Source organism: Varanus komodoensis, unplaced genomic scaffold (assembly GCF_004798865.1).
Source record: "Varanus komodoensis strain SLA01 unplaced genomic scaffold, ASM479886v1 scaffold8, whole genome shotgun sequence".
Classification (NCBI taxonomy): Eukaryota; Metazoa; Chordata; class Lepidosauria; order Squamata; family Varanidae; genus Varanus; species Varanus komodoensis.
Genome location: NW_025336481.1, coordinates 21,283,063 through 21,305,771, shown reverse-complemented (window position 1 = coordinate 21,305,771; position 22,709 = coordinate 21,283,063). Strand labels below are relative to the sequence as shown.

The 22,709-nt window shown below is 38.4% G+C and overlaps 1 protein-coding gene across 2 annotated transcripts in view; it reads right to left on the bottom strand.

The window, feature by feature from the left end:
- Positions 1–1,017: 1,017 nt before the first annotated feature.
- The window catches only part of NUP205 (nucleoporin 205), a 46,035-nt gene continuing 24,343 nt past the window's right edge, over positions 1,018–22,709 (bottom strand). For both annotated transcript variants that reach the window (XM_044455718.1, XM_044455715.1), the window contains exons 22-43: positions 22,126–22,250; positions 21,623–21,737; positions 20,019–20,168; positions 19,090–19,164; positions 18,257–18,414; positions 17,131–17,211; positions 16,371–16,562; positions 15,377–15,647; positions 14,867–14,965; positions 14,169–14,317; positions 13,230–13,421; positions 12,105–12,226; positions 10,869–11,007; positions 10,555–10,681; positions 9,326–9,402; positions 8,148–8,276; positions 7,877–8,003; positions 6,282–6,448; positions 5,606–5,729; positions 3,873–4,001; positions 2,684–2,757; positions 1,018–1,466 (exon numbers count right to left, since the gene is read on the bottom strand). In XM_044455718.1, coding sequence (XP_044311653.1) covers positions 1,314–1,466; positions 2,684–2,757; positions 3,873–4,001; positions 5,606–5,729; positions 6,282–6,448; positions 7,877–8,003; positions 8,148–8,276; positions 9,326–9,402; positions 10,555–10,681; positions 10,869–11,007; positions 12,105–12,226; positions 13,230–13,421; positions 14,169–14,317; positions 14,867–14,965; positions 15,377–15,647; positions 16,371–16,562; positions 17,131–17,211; positions 18,257–18,414; positions 19,090–19,164; positions 20,019–20,168; positions 21,623–21,737; positions 22,126–22,250 — 2,975 coding nt within the window. In that variant the 3' untranslated portion in view covers positions 1,018–1,313. The remainder of the gene's footprint in view (positions 1,467–2,683; positions 2,758–3,872; positions 4,002–5,605; positions 5,730–6,281; positions 6,449–7,876; positions 8,004–8,147; positions 8,277–9,325; positions 9,403–10,554; positions 10,682–10,868; positions 11,008–12,104; positions 12,227–13,229; positions 13,422–14,168; positions 14,318–14,866; positions 14,966–15,376; positions 15,648–16,370; positions 16,563–17,130; positions 17,212–18,256; positions 18,415–19,089; positions 19,165–20,018; positions 20,169–21,622; positions 21,738–22,125; positions 22,251–22,709) is intronic.

Sequence of the window (22,709 nt, the reverse complement as noted above, 5' to 3'; positions counted from 1 at the left end):
TCCCCCCCGAGTGAAAAGAATTCAGTAGCCGCCGCTCCACCGGTGGCGAAGAAAACTCGAGTGAGATCCCTCGACAGAATCACAAAACCAAGACCCGAAAAGCGCTCCGCACAGCTTGAAAATGGTTGTACCGAATCTGCTGTTCGAGTGTGCGCTGCAATCGGCCTCCGCTTCCTTCATTGGGAGAAAGTGGATAGATGGGCGGGGCTGCCTAAATTCTGCAAGCCGCGTGCTGCTACCGAAAGCGCGGAAACTGAGTAGCTGGAGGAAAACTTCGTGAGCTTCTCGTGGACTGTAATAAGAGCAGGAGCGCTGATACGGCCATAGATGCTGTTTAACCTTTGACCCTCAGACGTAACTCTGTTGAAAGCTTCAACACAACATACCGCTTCACATATATTTGTAAACACAGAGTAGGCACTATTGGGGCAAAGAACTGTGTTCCACGTATTAGCTTCTCTCTTGACTTCCAGATTCAGTTAAGGATACTGGTTATAACAAATCAGCAATCTTAACAGCCCGAGGCCTAATTTACTTGGGCCAAATAAGGTCCATCATTATTCTTGCATGTGATTAAAGCATAGATACACAGAAGAGTAGTTGCTAAGGCTGATCCTCAGAAGTTACAGTACTCTTCTGCTGGAAATTTATCAAAGCTCATCCATGGACACAATCCTATACATTATTTAGACACACTGGGGAATACTGAGTCTCAGGGCTTTTTCCCATCCAAACATGGTCAGGATTGCACACATGTGGAAGCAATGAAGTCGTCGTTGCCTTTTAGTAAACAGGGATAGAGTGACATGAAGATAAAAGTTTGGTATTAGTAAAGATTTTAATGTTGAACACGTCACTGTTGAATGAAGCAATCTTAAAAGGAATACATAAAATAGAAACAAAACCTCTAGAGAAGTCTAGATTACCCAGGGTACATTGGTTTGACGTTCCTCATATTATAGATCACTCTATTTCTCTTTTGAAAGAAGCAAGAGAAGACAAGGAAGAAAAACAATGTCTAGTTCTGAAGTGGATTTATTGTTGCAAGTTGCAGGTGGATTTGTAACTGTAAAAAAAGGACTAGTAGACATCTGATCTTTGATCAACTACAGCAACCTGTCAACTTTGATGTGTAGTTTGTCAAGTACAGTATTGTTTTAAAAACTTTTTATTTTTTTCCTTCTTGGTAAAAAGAAGAGTACACAAAGTTGATTTACTATTGTAATGAAAAAATATAGCAAAATAATTTTGACCATAATTTAGAAAATGATATATGTTCAAAAATTTCAGTGAGGCACAAGCGATTATAGTCTTCAGGTTCTTGATATCCTTAGTAAACCCCGAATACGTCTAACAAGCGCTTGAATGAAAGTATAGCGTGACCGGACCTTAGAATATAGGCTTTCAATATCAAGGAGCTTCTTCTGCAATGATTCCCCAAAATTATTGGTGGCCTCAATCTGCAGCTTAAGAAGAGAGAAGAGAAAAAACTTGTGTAACTTTTTTTTAAAGAAACCCTTTTCTTATTTTGTAGAAATATTGTTTCATATCTGAAACAACAGTTTTCTCATTTGTGGAATAGTGGTACTCAAGTGTATTGAATAAACATTTCTAATTACAAACTTGAAATAGAATTAGCATGGTGTCGTGGTTATTGCTGGCTGGGTACTTAAGAGATTGGTCATGCAGCTCACTGGGTGACTTTGGGCCAGTCACAGACACTCAGCCTAACCTATCTTACACGTCTGTTGTTTGAGGATAAAATGGAAAGTTGGAAAACTTTGAAAGCTTTCTTGGGTTCGTCACAAGAAAGGCAGGGTATCAATGTAATACAACAACTTAAAATACACTTATTAAAATAGTTTTCTAAATACTGTATAAGCAGAAAGAGCAATATAATCACTTATCTTCTGTAACAATTTAAGTTATAATTGCTAATACAATTTATGTTCTACCAGCCCATGTTAGAAATTATTCACATTTTTTCCCAAATAGATGCAACTTGGATAAGATGAGAAGAGTGAGAGCACATAATAGTCATTTTGGTGAAGTTAGGTAGGTCTGAAGTCATGTATACCACACTGAGTTCCATGATGGAAAAAGGTTATTTAAATCTACCAAATTAAGATTAAATACTACATCTGATTGGAGATTATGGGAGCTGTAGTACAACACATGAGAATGGCGCCAAATTGGAGAAGTCCTTTAGAGGTCTTTATTTTTGGTAGTTTTAACACAATAATTTTAGGCTATAACCCTATGTTTAGAAAAATCAAAGTCCTGCCACTATCAACATTCCTTAGTCAGCACAGTATTGCTCCAGTAACCATTTTAAGAAATATACATAAAATAAAAATCTAAATTTCTCCAAACTGAGTATCACAATCCACATTCAAGAAAGTGTAAATGTTAGGGTTCAAAAGAAACAAAAAAGCATGGGATCATTTCTTCCTCCCAGCTGTTCTCAGTGTCAAGCACACATTATATGAAATGTGCAGGTATAGTTCTAGCAGTAATATTTAACATGTGAAGGTGTACTGTTATTTAGTGACCATGCAATACAAAACATTTTGTGGTTAGTTAACTAGTGATTTTCTAGACACTGTACATGCAACAACTTTAAAAGTACAAATAATACTTCAACCCAAAAGCTATGTAACTGGAATAGACTGAAGAATTTTACCTGGTCTAAATCAAGTTGGCTCACTCGGCTCAGTCCACTTCTAAAATCAAAGATTGGCTCGGGCCTGAAGGAATCTTGGAATTAAAAATGCTCATAGTTATGTTTAAGTATAAAACAAACTTCAAAAATGTGTAACTGTAAACTAAAAATCCCACTGTACAATGTCCATAATTACCCCTTTTTAACAGTATCATTTTCTCATCTTAATGTTTCAATAAAATGTACTTAAGAATCTGGGCTATCCATTTCTTTATGTCAGCAAGGCTGTCCTCTAGGTTTGTAGCAACCTATACAATGAGGGTGGGGGGACAATTTGTGGCCCTCCAGCTGTGCTGGTATACAACTCCAATCATCTGTAGCTAGCAAAGCTAGTGGTAAAGGTTGATGGGAGTTGTAAACCAAAACACCTGGAGGACTACAGGTTGCCCTCCCTTAGCATACAAGACGACTAGAGGCAGGGAGAGAGAGATGTACTTTTTCCAGGCAAAACTGGGATGAGTAACCTGTTACCCTTTAGCTTAGTAGAACCCTCTCCTGGGTTTCTGCTAGCTCATGTGCACGCAGAGATATGAAGGCTGAGGTAGAGAGAAAAATGGGGGGGGGAACAGTTTCTCCTGCCTCCAGCAAGCCTTTCTTTGCCAAATTTTTTAAACAAAATTTGTGGTTCTATTTCAATCAAGTTCTCCCCATTTCTTAGATGGCAAGAACTAAGAACTATGTATCCCATGATATCAGAGTTTGCATCTCTCCGGCTCTCGTAAGTACTAGTTTTATTTACCGTGTTGTTTGTACAGAACTAAGGTTGCAATCATTTACCTAGAAGTAAATCCCAATTAATTCATTAGGGCCCAGCATACTTATGAAGAACTATGTATAGGACTGCATACATTTAAAACTGTACCATTGTGGTGAGGCTGTGGTACTTGGGCAAACCCAGATTTGGGGGGGGGGGGGGGGGGGGGGTTGCTTTTCTTTTCCTACACTATTGTGCTACAGTACTGAGCTGCAGTTAACCACAGAAGGCTTGAACCAAAGCAAAGCTGGACCTTTGCCAAGTAAAAAACTTTCTAAAAATATATATACAAACTTAAAAAAAGCATTCTTAAGCACACTGACATAATCTGTTGGTTTTTTTTTTAAACTACTACAGCAAAATGGAAAAAATCCAAGAACTTTAAGGGAAAATGACCTTGCAATCTTCTGCTTTTCAGTGGAGTCCTAGATGCCAAAAGAGAATCTTGGGAATCTGCAGGTGTACAGCGCAGCAGATAATGTTCCAGATGCCGCCAAAGAATAAAAAGACATGTTTCTATGATATCTACAAATATATCTGGTAAGGAGAACATTACAACTCCACTTAGGGAGGAACATATGACAAAAAAATGTTCATCTCTTCCTACAACAGCAACATTTATGGTGAATTTTGCATATGCAACTCCAATGAAATCAGCAACTAAAATTGTGTGTGTACACGTACACACACTAATTGCATGATCAGAGATAAGGAGCCTACCAAGAGCCTCCATTTAAGGCTCCATGGAAACATTTATTCCAGAGAATTCACAGAGCAAACAATTCTTGCTGCTTTTGTTGAGGTAGCACAGACTACCACCAATCTCAGCTTCCCTACTAATGCTCAAGTGGAACAGTGGGGCAATTTTTGCTGGTTTGGTGTCTCCTGCCACAACTGTGAGCTTTTTTTTGTCTTTGCTGTAGCTCCACAAACCCCCCCACCACCTTCCCCCCCAGAGATGACTTTTTGTGATCTCCAAGTTGAGGGCTAGTGACAGTCCTTCCAAAGTGCCCAAGTGGCACACTGGAGGTGCTGTCATTGCTTTGCCACCCCACCTTGTTCTCAGTGCAAGAAATATTTGCATTTTTCTACTATTTAAATTTATATTTTAATGAGACATATTGAGTCACTATCTCAACCACTTAAGAAAGGAAAGGCTTTCAGGGAAGGCTGGAAATGTGTGAGCCACTTCTGTTACAGGAGTATGGGGTTTTACATCTATCTATGGTTCCTTTTCAAAGGGCTTTTTCATAGGACTATTCAAACTTTGACAGGTGTAGATATTTTCAAGGTGGAAAAGTACAAGGTATTATCAAATCATTATTTTTTTGTATTAATATAGTACAATTAAAATATCACTATGTTAGCCTTAAAACTATAAGCTGCATTTGTTTCCCTTTATGAGGGAGCTGAATCTTTTTTTCCAGGAAATTCATTATGTTTTTAAGAAGTTCTTCACATTATTAAATTAAAGAGGAATTACCACATTCTGACATTTCCTTGTATTGGACGTCACATTAGCAAGGAAATACTATGATTAATAGGGTATCATCTAAGATTAAAAACAGTAAGAAAACTGTTTTGGGTTTGGGAAACAACCAGAGTCCTTGGACTTGTCTCCCTGGACTCCAGCCTGCTTTCTTACTGCTGTGAGTCCAACTTCCTGGTGAGCACACTGAGCGTTCCTGGAGCATTCGCCAAGAATCAAGCCCCACGACTGCTGCATAACTGGCATCCCTCTTCTTCACACATGACTTGCTGCCTTTGTTTATGATGTGGAAATAGGTTGCCTGTTGTGCAACTGGGTTCCGTCAGTGTTCACAGACTTCCTTTCAGCTCAGCTTGCTTTTTAAGACAGGGTGGAGCACGACAGAAAGTCTGTGTACTGAAGAGGGACGGATTCTGCAGAGCTTTACTGCAACACTAATAGCATTCCTTCCAAGGTTCAAGTGCTAGACAATGAAACATTTCTATGAGATAAGGAGAGGGAAATTCACACTTTTTCATTAGGTTTAATCAAGTTCTTAATATTTTGCCCCAACAGATTCACTTTTTTATCTGTCTTTGGAGAATTTATAGATTTTTTAAAATACAAGCATCAGAATTTCAGCATAATTATTAAAGGATACAGCAACACAGAGAAAGCAATTTGGCTCGATTGTTGATCAGTTTCACCAAGCGTCGTCTTGCCAAGATGTATTTCTGGGCAGTTGAAATTTTGTCTACTCCAGCTAGCATAACTGACTGGCATAACTGTGGAAAAGAACAAGCACATATGTAATAATGTGATACTGATCCGAAGGTCAGTCCCTAGCACAAAAGAGCTCCATGCACATGCACACATGTACATATGCATACCTTTCATCCCACTCTTGAAAATACTAAAATGCTTAATGGAGAATTTGATTTATAACCACTTTAATTTGGTTTGTCTGAAAAGAGGTGTGAAGCAATCAAAGCAATCTCATAGTAATTTGGTAATCTCTTCAGACTGATGAAAAATAGGTCATCTTACTCCCTCAGAAGTAAAATATTTAGGTGTGTCCAAACCCAGAATGCATACCTCACACTGGCCCATTTAAGAGTAAATATAAATAGAGGGAGAGTTCTTCCTAAAGATAAAAATCTAATGGATTAACAAACAGAGTTTGCCCTGAACCTCAGTAAAGTTATGGCCAGTGGTCTATTTACTAAGGGTTCTTTCACTAACCTGGTAATTCCAATAGTATAAAAGACTACCACAGTAAATTTGAGGTATGCTTAGCTTAGTACTGTAAATAAACAAGGAGGGCATAGGGTGGTTACCTCTTTTATCTCATCTGGCGGTAGTTGTTCCACATTCTGCAACTTGCTAACACTCTGATGATGGCTATCATAGTAACTGAAGAAGTCATTAGCACTCTGTTTTAAGAGATAGACGATGATACCGAGGCCAGGCAAACGCCAGTAGGGGATCACTGGTGCTTGTGCATCTAAAACAGGTCACAAACCAAGTTAACCTATCTCAAGCTCTACAGAAGCTCAATCCTAGGCAGGTTACTCAGAATCATTCAGCTCAATGGGGCTTACTCTCAAGTGAGTGCGTTCAGAATTGTACTGGTCTTTGTCATCATTTTAACTGCAGATCAGTGTTTAAGTAGCTGATATATAATTTCATTTATTAGCTACCTTTAAATCCTACTTTTCTATAATGTAATCAGTGCAGCAAATAGCAAAGTGATCTATTAACATTCAACAATTAATAAAAACATCATGATTGAATATAGGCAAGCCAATCTAGGAAAAAATAGGAAAAGTTAACATTAAAACCATGTCAGAATAAAAACAAGCCTTGAATTTCTTGACATCTGCCAAGAACGTAATCATAGCCTTTCCATATAAATAATCAAGCACAACATACTGTACTACAGTAACTTCTGTAGTTATGTCACCATGCAACAGAGAAAGCCTAGTAAAGTTGTACTTCAACTCAGACAAGCCTCTGTAAAAGATGGGCTTAAACCCTAAATATCCATGCTTCCAAAGGTAAATTCATAAAACCATGTACTATTTTGTGACAGACATTTAATATAACCACGCTATCACAGGTGAAACTGAAGATTATACCAGTTCAAGACATGGTGGCCCAAACAAATTATCACTTCATACACCATCTCAAATAATATATGCCAAAAACTTTTTCAAGGAATCATGTGAACCAGCAGTCTATAATTTAAAGCCATTACTGGGACATGACAAAAACATTCTTCTCCTTTCAGATTCTACCCTATTAAGCTCTTCACCATTTGGTTATTCTTAAAAGTATAACGAAATGGAAAAGTTGGTTTATTTTTAATTTACGATTAAATTTATTTGCTGCAAACCTGCAAAATTTATTTGCTGCAAACATGCATATACATGTTCCAGAATGGATACTAACAGAAAACAAAAACAGACAATGAAAATAACTACATGAAAAGAAAGCAGATAAAATATAAATCAACTGGGGAGAAGTAATAACTTTATGGTGGCTTAAAAGGTTTAAAAACCTAGAGGAATAAGGTTCTATTACTACATAAATGCCTACTTCATAGTTATATGCTACAATATTAATATGGAAAACAACAGTCTCTTTGGAGGGATGATCCACCACAGGAAACTGAACAAAAATGCCACATGAGTACAGTACTCATTTTATTAAAACTAGTAACCATAACAGTACTAAATACTTACTAATATTCAACTAATAGAATATTACTAGAATTACTACCTCTCACATCTAAAGCAGCTTTCTGAAGCACTTTGTAATATAACACAACTGTACTTGACAAAGTTTATAAGAAAGTCTGCTACTGTGTCAGCATTCAGTCCAAATCTAGAATTTGGGATTTGACCTACACTACTAAAACCTGGCAACCCACCTTGCCGTGATCCATCTCGATTGGTGGATTCAGAAAGGCTGGGAGTGAAGAGGCAGACTGTGTGCTCAAAAGTAGGGGCACATTGTATCATAAGCAATTGGCAGTATTCCATCACATTGGCACAGATCTAAAGAAGAGGAGGCAAAACGGTTCATGACAAACAAGTGTGGGCAATGGTCACTTTTGCCACATCTGCCGAACAAAAAGGAGGCGTGGAAATGTCACAATTCTGGAACTTGTGTAACCAGGTATGATCTATGCTATACTTCACCTGTTGCATGGCCAGCTCAATTTCATCCCTCTTGTTCACTCTGTCTCCGTCTGCATGGTTGTCTTGCAATTTAAACTGACGTAGTCTATCTGAACCACCAAAACGTGTTAGAAGACCTAGGCACTGGCGCTGAAGGCAAAAGAAAGTAGCAAACTGATTATTGTTGTCTGCCAATTACAGCTGCTTAGTGTTTATTTTCTCAATTTTATTTATTTACACACCACTTGATGGCATATCTGTGTTTCATCTAAAAATACATCTAAAAATGCAATATAAAACCATTAACAAATACACCAAAAAGTGGCAAAAAACAACAAAACAGAAGTATGATTCTAAGTCAGGAAAGCACCAGTAAACAGGTGCCTCCTGAAGAGACACCTGAAGGCCAGTTTCCACCTCTCAGACCATACATTAGGAGAGCATTTCAGAAGGCTGGTCCCACCACTACCAATAAGTCCTACTTATATGATGCTAGTTGACAAACTATTGGTCATTGGACATCCTTAAGATGCAACAGAATATTCTGAATGCACGTCATGATATTTGCTTCAAATTCTACCTCCACTCATAACAATGCTATACACCTCATGAATACATGCTTAAGAATTCTGTTTCCAAGGTTACCACACTGCACTATAAGAGCCAATGATAGTCCACAATTTTAACTGCAACTCTTGATTTTTATGTTCTCTATATGCACAGAGGCTTTCCAGCTTGTTTTTCTACATACATGGAATGTGAGGAATCCCATTAATGGAAAGCACTTACTTTTCAGAAGTGCAACAGACTCCACCACCATCATTACCACCTTGTATGATGGCCCTTACCTTATGAATAGGTAAAACCCATTACATAAAAGCAAATGCTATATCCTTAGGTCATTATCCATTGACCATTCCTTTCAAAAGTTAGGCCATGCTGCAGTTTGTTTGTATCAGAACAGAGTATTTATTTTCAGATTTAACCTAAATCTGAGCTAAATTCAGATTTTTAATGTTAAAATTAGAACTCCTGAACTGTTTTTTCAAAGGTACCAGTTTATAACATTATGATACAAGCATTTTCTACATATGTGTACTGCAGTAGTAATTATCTACAGCATATTGTATTAAAACTAGCATTGGAAATTTTGTTCAAATTAACACAAAGCAGTTACTGTAATCATTAGCATTATTTACCTGAAAACGCCCTATATGTCCTTGCAATTCAATCTGTATTCCTTCATTAACATCAGGATCAAAATCACCTAGCACACCTGGTAAAATGACACAATACAATAATAGTATAGATAATCCAAGTATTATCAGAAGCTTTGGAAAACATGATTACTTTCAAAATCATTAAAAATGAAGTATGACTTTCACTTCAATTTTTAATCCCAAATAGGGGAGAATATTCTCTGTTGCAGCGTTCCCCCAAATTGTTGGGCCTACAGGCACATCCGGGAACATGAGAAATTGCTGTGAGCACCACAGCTTCCATGGAAGAGGTGGTTAGTCGCAAAAGCCCCCAAAAGTTGAGGGCTGACTAGTCAAAAGTGAGCTAAAAAGGTGACAGGGATGAGAAACTTAAGACTAAGGGATGGGAGGGAGAAGGAAAGAAATAGCAAGACAAAGGGAATAGAGGGAAAAGAAAGAAGACCTTAACATTTTCTGAAGTTTATCTTAAAGCTACTTAAGGGGACAAGGAGGGAAGAGCTTCATGAGTGGCCACCGGAGATCCCTGAGGGTAACTGCTTTGAAGGCCAGTGTTCTGTTGGATCAACTACTGGTATTGCTTTGATATTGCTCTGCTTAAATGTGGAACAGAATAATATACACATAAAAAAAATTCAATGTACAATATATAAAGCAGGCATTCTGCAAGTATGTTCATGATTGTCAATACAAGTCTTCTATCCTCCAAAACTGGGGTTCCTTCAAATGTCTAAAGGAAAACTTCCAAAGCCAAACACTTCATCCTCTCTGTGCTTAAATCAGTGCTAGGATGCTGACTGCCTTATCAAGCAAACTCCCATGTCTCTCATTCCAAGACAGAGAGACAATCACTTCCAATTTATAGGTTTCCCTATTGCTTAAGATCTGCTGGAAACCCCGAGTACAAGATTTCTGCTTTTTGTTGCTGGGAATCATTGCAGTTACTTTAATACCTACCATCAGTGAGCAAATCAATGGGTTATAAACATTTGCTTTAAAATGATACCTGCTGTGAGACTCAAGGACAGGTTAGCACACAGGACTAAGTAAAGAAAGGTGCAGCTATATGAACTACAAAGAGCTGTTGTGAATTTTCTCGGCCAATTCATACATTTTTAGAAGTTAGTCCAATAAAAAGCTTTTGCTGCATTGTGTTACACAGTAACTTAATTACTGGAATTAGTAAAGAGTGATTGCCAAAAATACCCTACCAGGCAGAGCAGCTTTGCTTATTATCCCAGTCAACAGAGCCAGTTCCTGCAAAGATCCTGCAGTGGCTTCCTGACACCGCAAGATGGCCTGGATAGTATCTGAATGAGAAATTAGAAACTGCAAAACCTACAAATGAAAAAGCATATATGGAGTTAAATTAAAAGGCAGTTAAGAGTTTCAGAACACAGTATCAGCAGGAGAGATGTTAAACTAATAGGTGAGGAATAACAAAATATAAAACCAGTATCTAGCTATGAGAAAAAATAACTAATGAACAGCTAAAACCATGGGGTATTCCTGCATTTTGGTTTACCTGTCCTGCAGCCTGTGCATGCTGTGCCATACTAGAAGTGAGGATAACTTGGCACAGCTGGAGAGCTGGGAGAAGAATCTGGCGATAGCGTTCTACAGGAGCAGGAATAAAGACTGGAGGTTCTTGCATTCCAAATAATCTAAAGGAGGGGGAAATGAGAAGGAAAAAGCTAGCTGTTTGGTAGCATTGAACAGAATATATATTATACAACACGTGTATGAGGCTGCCTTATATTAGCAGACTATTTGTCCATCTAGCTTAATAGTGACTCCTCTAACTGGCAACAGCTCTCTCTAAGGTTTATTTCTTAACGAAGTACCAGGTATCCTTCTATTGCAGATGCTTGGGAATGAACTTGAGGCTTTCAACATGCAAGTGAATGAACCATCACTGAGCTCTAGCCTCTCCTTAACATCTCAGTGATCACCCAACTCAAGGTATGACCAGAACAATTGCTTATTCAATGGGCCAATCACTTAATCCCAACTTCATCTCCTTAGTAAGAATTGCTAAAATATGGGAAGAAAAATAGCAAAGTTTGTAATAACAAATGTGTAAAATGTAACATTTTAATTACCAATGATCACTTCCATTAAAAAAAGTTTTAAATGCTACTGAAAATTCCTCTGTAGAGCTCTGTTGGGGAAAATGAGATGGCCAAGCATAGACTCATCATTCGCAGCTTTTTCTTTACGAAGAGCACAGTCCTATACACAATCTAGATAGAAAGAGTCCTGCGATTACCAGCTGGGAATTGTAGGACTTCTTCCCTGTCTAAACTTACATGGGATTGTGAACTAAGTGTTTCAGTGCAGCTTTTCACAGTCTTGTGTCCTCAGATGCTGGACAACAAGTCACAAAATCCCCAGCCAGTAAGACAATATTTGAGCATGTTAGGAGTTGTCATTTGATCCATCTGGGGACCCAAGCCTGGGAAAATTTGTTTTAGTATTGTTATGTTCTTTGAGCTTTCATTGTTTGAGAGAAAAAATAAACAAATTAAGTGTATGTAATTTGTACGGTGTATCCAAAAGTTCTAGGATTTATGCCAAGGAAGCACAGATGACCAAATACAAATAACCCCAGCTACTTTGTATGTCAGTATCTTTCAGTCTAAAATCAGCATAATTAAAACACAGAATTAGGGACTTAAGACATTTTGTGTTCAATTAGGATGCATTTCACAGATTGACAGCTTTGGAGATCATTCTAAGGACATGCTATAAAGAAACTTACCCCTGTTGATCTGTTTCAGGTCGCATATCATATACCTGACACTGTGCAAGCCTCACAATCACTCCACATCTCAGTAATTCTAGTGCTCCTTGCTGTATTTTAGCTACTTTGGTCAGGAAAGCCTACAGCATTTTACAAAAAGGTAAATTAATAAAAAGTAAAGTACATGGCAAGCACCCACTTTTACAAGTGTTATATAACTAAATAACTTTGTCTCAGCAATTTTAAAACATACCTAAAATTAACATGTTAAAAACACAAATCAATATAATTTAAAACAAGCAAGTCAAAACATACAATTACTGAATGCACAAGAAACAAGCTGTCACTGCAGAACAAAGAGGTAAGCCTCGCCTGAGCTGATAGACCAGACCTTGCACCTGCAAGTGTTCACTACCAAGGTGGGAAGAGGACTGATACTGCGCAGGAAACTTCCTCCTAGTCCAGCCACAGCTGCACCTCAAAGAACTTGCATTGGGTGGACAAAAAGGCAATGTTTTAGACCACTGGGAGACAGCAAGTATGAAGAAGAAAAAGGCAGAGCCATTTAATAAGCATTTGTGACATTTATACCGTATCACTGGTATACAAGGTACTCTTAACCATATTGGTCTGGGATGTAACAGGTCAGAAATTGCCCTGCTGCTGGGGACCAGATTACCTCCAGGGACACCTGGCATGAACTGGATGATGCTGGGGCAGGTGCTACCCTCCTGAAGCCCTACCCCTGACATCACCTGACTCCTTTTGTTTCTGCCTCTTCATACATGAAAAAAGGGGCTACTCTATGTTTCTCTCTATCTGCAGAATCAGACAACCTTTCTTTCCTCAACTGCTAAAAAAGGCTGCCTGTCTTAAGGAAACCTTGCTCTTGTTACTAATTAATAACTGGAGATAAGAGTGGTGTTTCCCTGCTTGGAGAGTGTGTGGGGTATGTAAGTAAGAGCACGGTCTCCCTGTTTGGTGCCAGAAAAAGTTTGCCTTTTCTTACTGTTGAGCAGAGGTTAGAGCCTTGGATGTGGAGAAGAGCCCAGGAAAGAAACTGTGGAGGGCCTAAGTAGAACTCCAACCTTACTGTAACACAAACAGTAGCTGACTGCAAACGAATCAGTATTAGGATCTCACCATTTTTGACTCATAGGTGTACAATGCTTTAAGTAGAGGAGGCTGGGGTGAAAGCAAGTTTTGCAGCTTGAGGTCATCATCTGCTAGGCTTTCCACAAGCACTTTGAGATAGCCACTGTTGGACAGATACAGCAGCCATTGTTGCTGTTTATCTATAGAGATGATGCGATCAAGTAAAGCTAGTGCTAGCATCTGAAAATGGAAGGGAAGAGATTGAACTGTAAGATTAACTAAATTAGTTTATTTTCAAGTGATATACATATATTTAAAAGGTGTATGACTCTATAACCTTCATCTGTGAATACTTCACCACACTGGTTGTTTTTTTAAAAAATGCAAAAGTTTTGTTTTTGTTTTAAGAGGACAGAGTGCTGTAATGTAGCTACAACTCAAAGTAATAGCTTTCTATCTAGTTTCCCCCCACTTGCTTATCCCCTACCTGTGAAACAGTGCTGATGGTAGGGAAATGAATATCATGGTTTCAAAAGATGGGAGAGTGTAACAGAAATCAGTAAGACCATAAAAGGAGCTATGCTGGGTCCAGCAACCAATCTGCTCCAGCATTCTATTTAGACAGAGGTCAACCAGTTGCCCATATGGAATCCACAAGCAGTATATGAATGCAATAGTATTCTTCCACCCATGTTTCCCTGCAAAAGTGCAACCTCAGGATACTGCCTCTGATACTGAAGGTTACAGTCATCAGTACCTGTAGCTCCTGCTAGCCTTTATCCCCCTGTCTAGTTGAAAATCCTTACCTTCAGCAAGTGTGTGAGATAAGGTGGGCTTACTGAACTTCCTTTAAATAAAATCCAACATTATTAAATTTTAATAGGTGTTCAAATTTTTCAAAATTTTAGTATAAATTCCTACGTTCCCACACACATTTTTTACCAAGCATGTTTAAAATTTAAATAGAAAATGTGTAATGTTACTTACCCGGCCTATCTCATGACCATCACAGGCATCTCGGCAGACTACCTCCATTAGGGCAGAACCATAGCTTTCAATAATTGCCATATTTTCACGTTGCAATTTACTGAAAGCATCTTCGGGAGCTGTTAAACGCTCCCACATAGTCTTCTTGGCTATAAAGTAAAAGAAAAAAAGGGTACAGTAAAAAGAATGATCCAGAGCCTATCTCAATTCTCATCAAGACATCTGTTTGCCTGCACTGCAATACCAGGACCATGAAACCTAGATGCCTGAAATTTAAAATGTATACTAATGGAACCCTAGGACCATGCAGAATGGGTTTATTCTGATTCTAAAACATTAATTTATTTTGATTGATTTAAATGTGTTTGAAGATGATACCACAGGCGTCAAACACAATTTCTAGGTGCCAGACATCCCTAACGACTGCATAACTTTGCAATTAAAACAATTTGATGTCTGGAGGGAGTGTTCCAAGGGACAGATTGCTTTTCCTTCATTCATTCAAATAAAAGTTGAAGATACTGGCAGTACAGAGTTAAGATGATACAGCATTACTGCTAATGGAAAATGAACCAAAGTCATACGAGGAGTGATACCTTAAGTTTTTTAACTGCAGCCAATGGCAACACTACTTTAAAGAGGTTATACTATAGAGATACATTACACTTTTGTCTTCACTCAATTATGTCCTTTCCTACCTGCTTCTAGGGTGTCAGGCTCATCTGGTCTTTGAGCGATCTGTAGATAGTACAGCAGTGATCCATACAGGTGTGTTCTCACTCGCTGGAAACCACCACCTAATTATAAAGGGAAAAAAAGTGTTTTTCTAATGAAGAACAAGCCAACACACTTCACTGTTTTGTTACCAACCAGTTCAAGTCTTAATTTTAATCCAGAATATTGGCTTTTATAATGCAAAAACAAGTCTGTTTCCATATAAGCTGAAGCAATAATCATGAACTACTTAGGTTATGAAAATTAAATTCCTACAGAAGGTCATTAAGAATAAGACAGAATCTCTGCATGCTAATTCTATCAGTACAGACCACATGCATCCCTCTACTTCAAATATTAAATAAACATTACTGTATATTTTAATTACAGAGCATTGCCATAATGAAGCAAAACAAAAGAAAGTCCACCCTCCTATTGGCTTGTATAGCAGCCCTTTCCAATAAGGGAAGAATGATTTACGCATTCAACATTACCTGTTTTCATTATAAAATCCAGAATTTTTTTCAATATGATATGTAAAGAGGAGTCTCCAATGGAAGCAAATCCTACCACCATCCCTTCAGAACCTGGTGGGGTTGTGAAAGAACCATCCAGCATCAAGACAAATTGGGAGTGTCCAGGTATAGGGATAGCAAATGGCTCCTTTTGCTCTGTGCGCACAGACTGACTTAGATGGGTGGTCAGAGTAAATACAGCTCCTGCCACGACAGGCATCAACTCCTGAGCTGCATCATCATTTAAGATCTTAAAGAAACAAAAAGCCATACCAATGACATGTATATATAATTTTTATAGTCCTCCCTGATGCAAATTACTGTAAGCAGAATGCCACAGTTGAATGAGTGAAACAACTCACTTGTGAGCACAAGATGGGTAGCTATAGTAACACAGAGCTCCTTCCCAACCACTCCTACTCTGCATTTTGAATCTAGAAAGTACAGTGGCAGCAAGAAACATCCAGCCCATGCATAGCAACTTAACGCAAACCAATAGTTTTCATGAATTTTTTATATAGGTCTATATAAATACGCACATACCCCGAGAAGATACCATACCAGTTTTTTTCCTTACAGTCAATGTAAGAAACATGAGTGGGAAACCTCTGATTCAAAGGACCTTGAGCAAGGCCCCTCCCAAAGCCCAAACCTTAAACACTAAGAAAGAGGGAAAATCCTTCCTGTTTCCACCACTTACTGGGAGGGAAAGTGGCACAAAAAGGAATCACTGTTGTTATGTATGACTGAAGATTGAAGCAGAGATTTCTCTTCTTGCTAGCTTCACACCTGCACTGTGTATGGAGAAAGGCAGACAATATTGTCCATACTGAGATGCTAACCAGAAGGAAGTCCATGTGCGGCAAAGCTGGATTTGCCATACCACTGTTGTCATTCAGCTCTCAGACCCTCCATGCCAAACTAGTTCCCTGTCTCTGAAATACACTAACCTAATGCATGTGAAGGAATTTACCTTGTCATGCAAGTCTTGTAACAAATCACGGATAATAAGCTGTCTGTCTTCAGGTTGTATGAGATCCTGTGGGCAAGCAGTTAATATGATTTCTACCAGCTGTCTCCAAGACTCAAGTGCATGTCGCTTTGCAAAGAGGCACTGAAGGAGTTTGTTCCGTTCCACAACATATTGGAGGATTGTATTGATTTCCTGCACAGTCAAATAAAATGGAATCATATTAGCCCAAAACAAGAGTTACAAAAAGTACATCCTTAGCCTAGCAACAAGTGGGGTATGTAGCTTGGGAATTCTACCTATGAGAAAGTGCCACCAGAGAAGTATGCGTTGTTTTCCCCAGTGTGTTTCCTTTTAAATAATGCTCTGTACTACTTTTCCATGTTTTTAAGAAAGCAACTGATAGAGGAATTTAGAAAAAACTGGGTGTCTATGCATTCCTTAGAAATGCAATTATTGTAAGCCATCCTGAGACGTTTTATTGGGAAGGACGGGGTAAAAATGTTTTAAATTAAAATAAATAAAATAAACACTTCAGATTTCTCAAACATTACACTCCAGCACAGAATCAACATCATACTCACTCTGTCACCTTAGGAACACTCAGTGTAACCTACTTGCTAGGGCAATAAATGAAATTAAGTTTTGTCAAGAATTTATCTGCAATTATAAATTGAGAGATGACATATAAACGAACCCCCCTCATAACAATCTTTTCAAAAGGAATCAGTGGAATAATCTATGAATCCATGTTTGGGCTTACCTCCATAAGTAAAGGTCTCTGTCCAAGGGCTGCCATTCCTTGCAAAGCATTAACTTCAGCAATCAAAACTTTGTGAAGATGCTGGAATTGAAGCAAGAGGGAAGAAGGGAGGAGTTCATATCTTATTGCATGTAATGTTTTACCTAGATTTTCCCAGTGTTTGGAGACAACTGTGAACTTAAAACTATGGGCTGGATCCATATAAAGTAATACTTAGGCTCATAACCAACTCAAATCTCACTGATTCTACTTTAATTATGACTAAGTCTGGATCCAATCCAATCCAATCCAATCCATTGATAGTTTCTTAACCCAAGGTTTTCTCTTTCCATTTTACTTCACCCATTTCTTATTTATGCCACAATTTCATTTTCCTCCCAGTTCAACTCAAATGCTCCATAAAACTAGCCACCAACAATGTAAAACTTTGAATGTAAGCTTTAGAGTTACATGAGTAAACTTCACCTATACAATGAGAGTTCCCCTTTCCCTAGTTCTCACTGCAGCCCCTTGTACATCCAGAAGTCGTCAAATATTTCAATGCAGATATTCAAGGTGTGGGTGAAGGGGAACTGAATTTCTTTATAAACCATTCTGGGAGCCATATATGGCTATTTAACAGTATATAAAAGCAACAATTACTGCCCAGTGCTATCTGATCCAGTGGTGGAAGGTTGCAGTTGAAAACTATCCCAAGAGAATAACTAGTCTACACAATACAGCAATAAATTGTGGGTTATATAACCCACAATTCATGGGAAAGCATGTTGCTGACAAGTCAATTCCAGTTTCTGAACCTGGATCACTGGGCTGTTTATGGGCTACATAATCCATCAGTTGACCCTAAACAGGGTTGCTGTTGTGTTAACCACTGGGTTGTTTCGCCCATAAACAACCAGCAGTCTGGGTTCAGATGCCATGCTCATATCCTCCAATTGTGTTAAGCAGCAGTTACTCACAAAATTTAGAAGTAGCCTGCAGCTGTTGACATGTGAACTGACCCAATGAATTTAATACAGTATCTTTTTTTCTTCCAAAATAAAGATCCATGAGCATACCTAACTATGACTAGATCATTTCCTTAAAATCTCTATCAAATTCAATACAATTTCTGAAAACTGTTCACCTTGACATTGCAAATAATTGGCCCACGTGCACTCTTGTTCTCGCAGTTGGCAATTACGTGCTCAATTTGAGCACGGTCAAAAAAATCCAGCTGTAAAGGTTCTGGAATCTCTTGACTGAAGTCAATTGAATCAAGGATGCTCAAGATTTTCCTGCGTACTGAAAATGAGAAATCTATTCAGAAATACCAAGAAATCAGAAGGATCGGAGTTTAACTGCACTCTCAAGATAAAAATAGAACAGTATTTATGATCAAGAGATTTTTATTTACCATTATTCCCAACTTGGTTCCCAGTTATTTCCTTCATTTCTGGTATACTTGTCTACATCTGACTACTTGTGTAGTTCCAGCAAGGTATAACTCTAACAGTAGCATAAGCATTGGTGCTTCTTGACTTTTTCCTTCTGCGGGAGTTGGCTACACTGAACGTATAGTGAGGTCTGATGAGTGTAAAAGCAATATGGAGAGGTGCTGAAAGCAAAACAGCCCAACCCCGAATGAGTATATCAGTTTCTGATCATACCCACTAACTAGCACTCGTATTAGCTTCTAAAGTCATAAGGTACACTGCCCTGGTATTTCAAATGATGAAAGGCAATATGAAAATGTTTCAAACATACAGATGTGAGCTAGAGACAAAACTGTTGTCTTGGAGTAATATCTAGAATTACATAAATTAGTGACATAAATTAAGCTGAACTGCAGTAGTCTGCACCAATTTCTGAATTGCCTAATTAATATAAGCAAAACAAAAGCAGTATATAAGGTACAATTCCTGTTGAAATGACATCTGGTTTACTGAGAACTCTGTGCTGGAGTTCCATGAGACTTACCTTTGGAAGCAGTATCAAAGTGAAGAAACCCACTAACAGACCGAGTTTCATCTTCTATCCCTCCTTCACCATCAGCTAAGAGAAATGAAAAGTTCAGCAAATTCAAGATTAACCATCAACCAAGGAAGTTAAATTAAAATGCTGCTTCTTAGGACTTGTGTCCAACATTAGATTTAGTTGGGTCCCATGCACTTCAATGAATTTACTTCAATAGAACTAAAATTGTGCATAACCTTAGGAAAATGCAGCCTAAGAAATGCAGGAAGCAGGGCTATAGGGTTGTACTCATTTATTTCATGAGGTATAATTAGGTACCCTTTCAAGGCCTATGAGGTATCAAGACTACACTGCAAATGCTCATTCCTGCTGAGATTAATTTATTTCAACTTTAACATTATTATGTCATTGTATTTGCCTTCTCTTATAAGGCTGAGTGTCCTGTCGCAACATCACATTACTGGTTCACCTACTTTCATTAGTAAATATTATTTAACAATATAAAATGCCACCAATTCCCCAGCGTGTATTCCCTGCTGTCATCGGGGAGCACTCACAGTTTTGACATTTGGACACCTTTAAGACCATCTCTTCACACACGCTTTCCCTGAGGAATGACCTAGCCAGATGTAGTCTGCAGTGCACAGCAATGTACTGTTTATTGTATTTTTAACTGATGAGTTTTACTGATGCACTTTAGTGCATGTTCATTGCTTTACTAACTTAGTGGAAAGCAGTTTATAAATTTGTATCTTAAATAAGCCCTAACCATAGTTAAAGCATTCTGCACTGATCAGAACACTTGAAGCATAACATCATAGATCATAACATCAAAATCAATTCCAAAACCGCTCTCACATTCAGAGAAGGAGCAAAGCCTTTTGATATCAACTATCTTGATTCTTATGTCTGCTCTACCAAATTCTATTTACCTAAGAAAGATTTGACTGGCACATCATCTAGAAGGAGATGCAAGAGCCTTTGTGTGTGAGAACGCTGACGGTTTAGTGAAGTCACCCGCAATTCTATAGATGCAGTCTTCATTAACCAAGACATTTGGTTCAAGGCTGGAATCTCATGCTCTGAACAGAGAAGACAGGGAAAGAATGGTATTAGACAGAAAAACAGCACACTGTATTTCAGAAAAAACAACAACCCTACCATTCCTTCTCAAACTCATAGATCTAGTTTGCCAATTCTTGGGTTGTTACATGACATCTGAATCTAGATGTTCTGGGTCATTTATGAGTTACGCTACTCAGAGTTAATCCAACAAGAGAGCAAGGGCAGTTATTGAGTTAACTCACACAGCATTTCTAGGTTTATCATTGAAAATGGAAGTAGCAAGCACCACATTCACTCACTACCATAGATTCCTATCAATTCCTGGATTAAACAACTCCAGTTTTGAACTTGACATGCAAACCAGGTCATAGCAGTACAGTTGCTTCATGAAACAAGGACACTAACACTTGAGCTGTATAGGAAGTTATAACATGGAGGTTTCCATATAGTGCAACTCCCTGGCTGAATTCACACACAATGCAAACAGGAACTGCACAGTTACCTTACCCTGACTCCCATTTTCATGCATTCATGAGGTAACTATGCATGAGTAGTTACCATGTGCTTCCATCTTCCTTCTAAATGGTGGCATGCATCCATTCAGGCCCTGCAGCTGGGAACCAATCCCAGCATGTAACACTCCTGCCTACATCACCTTCCTCTCCTTCGTTGGCTCACAAATTTGGTGCAGCCTCCTGCATAGCCACACTGTCCCCTTTCACATAAGGACACGGTATCTCGTGCACTGACTTGGGAAGTCACCAGGTGGGCAAGACACCATCTTGGCAATTCGGCTAGGAGGTGGATGAGCTGGTGTTTAGCCAGGCATGGGAGGGTGCATACCAGAAGTGAGGACAGGAAACACAAGGGCAGCCAATCAGCACCCTGTCTGCTGGCAACTCAGCCACCATTAGACAAACAGGACAGCAGAAAATGGCACCTGGAGCAGCCACTGTGGCTGCTCTTGCTGCCAAACTCGCTGTTGGAAGCATGGAGACTATGGGAAACCAGCATAATGGAATTCACACATCATGACAAGCAAAGAAACGCAGAAATGTGGAAAACCTAGAACAGACCATTGTTTTTCCACAAGGATTCAAGGTAATCAGATGTATAACATTTCACCATGCTTCCTTTATTAACACATAATGACAAGTCCTTCCTTTGTTACATATGAATTCAGCGCCTGATAAAGAGATGCTTGCATGGACAAATTTTAAACTACACATTCTCCCTCCCCTAACATGGAAAACAATCACCTGGTTGGAAAAAGTAGCACCACTCAAAGTAGCTCTAAGAAAAATGAGACTAAGGAAAATGAGACGCCTCCCTGCTCAGACAAAGCTTCCAAAATTCTCCTAAATAAGCTTTTTAACTTACGTAAAAAGACAAAGGAATTTTCCAAGAAAAAGAAAACAAAAAGTAAGCAAAGATATAGTTAAAGTTTGTGAGAAGTAATTTCAATGCTTACCTTTGACAGAAAATGGTAAATGCTGCAACTGAGAGAATAAAAAATCCTGGCTGGTCCTCAAATATCTCATAGTTGGGCCTGAAGTGTCTGAGCATGCACATAATTGATAGATCACCTATTTAATCAAAAAAGAACTTAGATGTTACTTTCCTTTGAAAGGCCTACAAGGAATACTAGGTCAAATAGGAAAATATTTGGCAATATATATGAAAAGTCAAATCTATTCACTAAAGCTGGATGAACCACATGCAGAAAGAACTAAAAAGTTAGTTTAGGTTGCAATCATATACATCTAGTCTTTTTTTAAATTTATTTTTGCTTTTTTGCTGGGGAGGGAGTCATTCTAACAATGAGTGGGGACAAGAACAAAGAAAGCAAAATGAGCAGGGCTACAGGGAATTTTTAATGATTTGGTCATTTCTCCACCAAGCATACACAACACAGCACCATTCTATCTATGTCTACTTAGGAGTAACTCTCAGGGCAACAGTATTCTTGTATACCTGGTAACACAACTCTGCTAGATGAGGAGATAGCTGGACAGCTGTGGGACCAGATCTTGTTTCAGTACCATTTTCCAGAATATTCAAAATAGCATGAAGGCAAGTTCTAGGACAACCCAACACACCTTAAAGATTCAAGATTCATGTTTAGACAAGCAATACATGGCATAACTGCAGGAATTAAAATGGCAAATAGCAACTAAATTTCATCATATTTTAAAGTCATGCAACACAAAATTGCAAAATGTTTACTCTTATAAGAAACTGATTTTAAAGTTGCAGCTTATCAAAGGTGAAGCATGAGAGGGATTTAAATGTTCACTGTTTCTATAGAGTCTACACAACCATAAACATTCTATTGTGCACTAATGCCAATACAACTCATGAATTTTAAAAGATAATTCTTGACAAACAGAATAGCACTGAGACCTTTTAGTTCTGATTGGGCAAAAAGCTGCCTAAAACCAATATGGACAAAAATACTTTTCTATTTTGAAAATAGAAATTACTTATTAGTCGATTCTTTCCAACTAATGAATACCAGTAAGTTCCAAACACCATCCACCCATCAATGAATTTTCAGC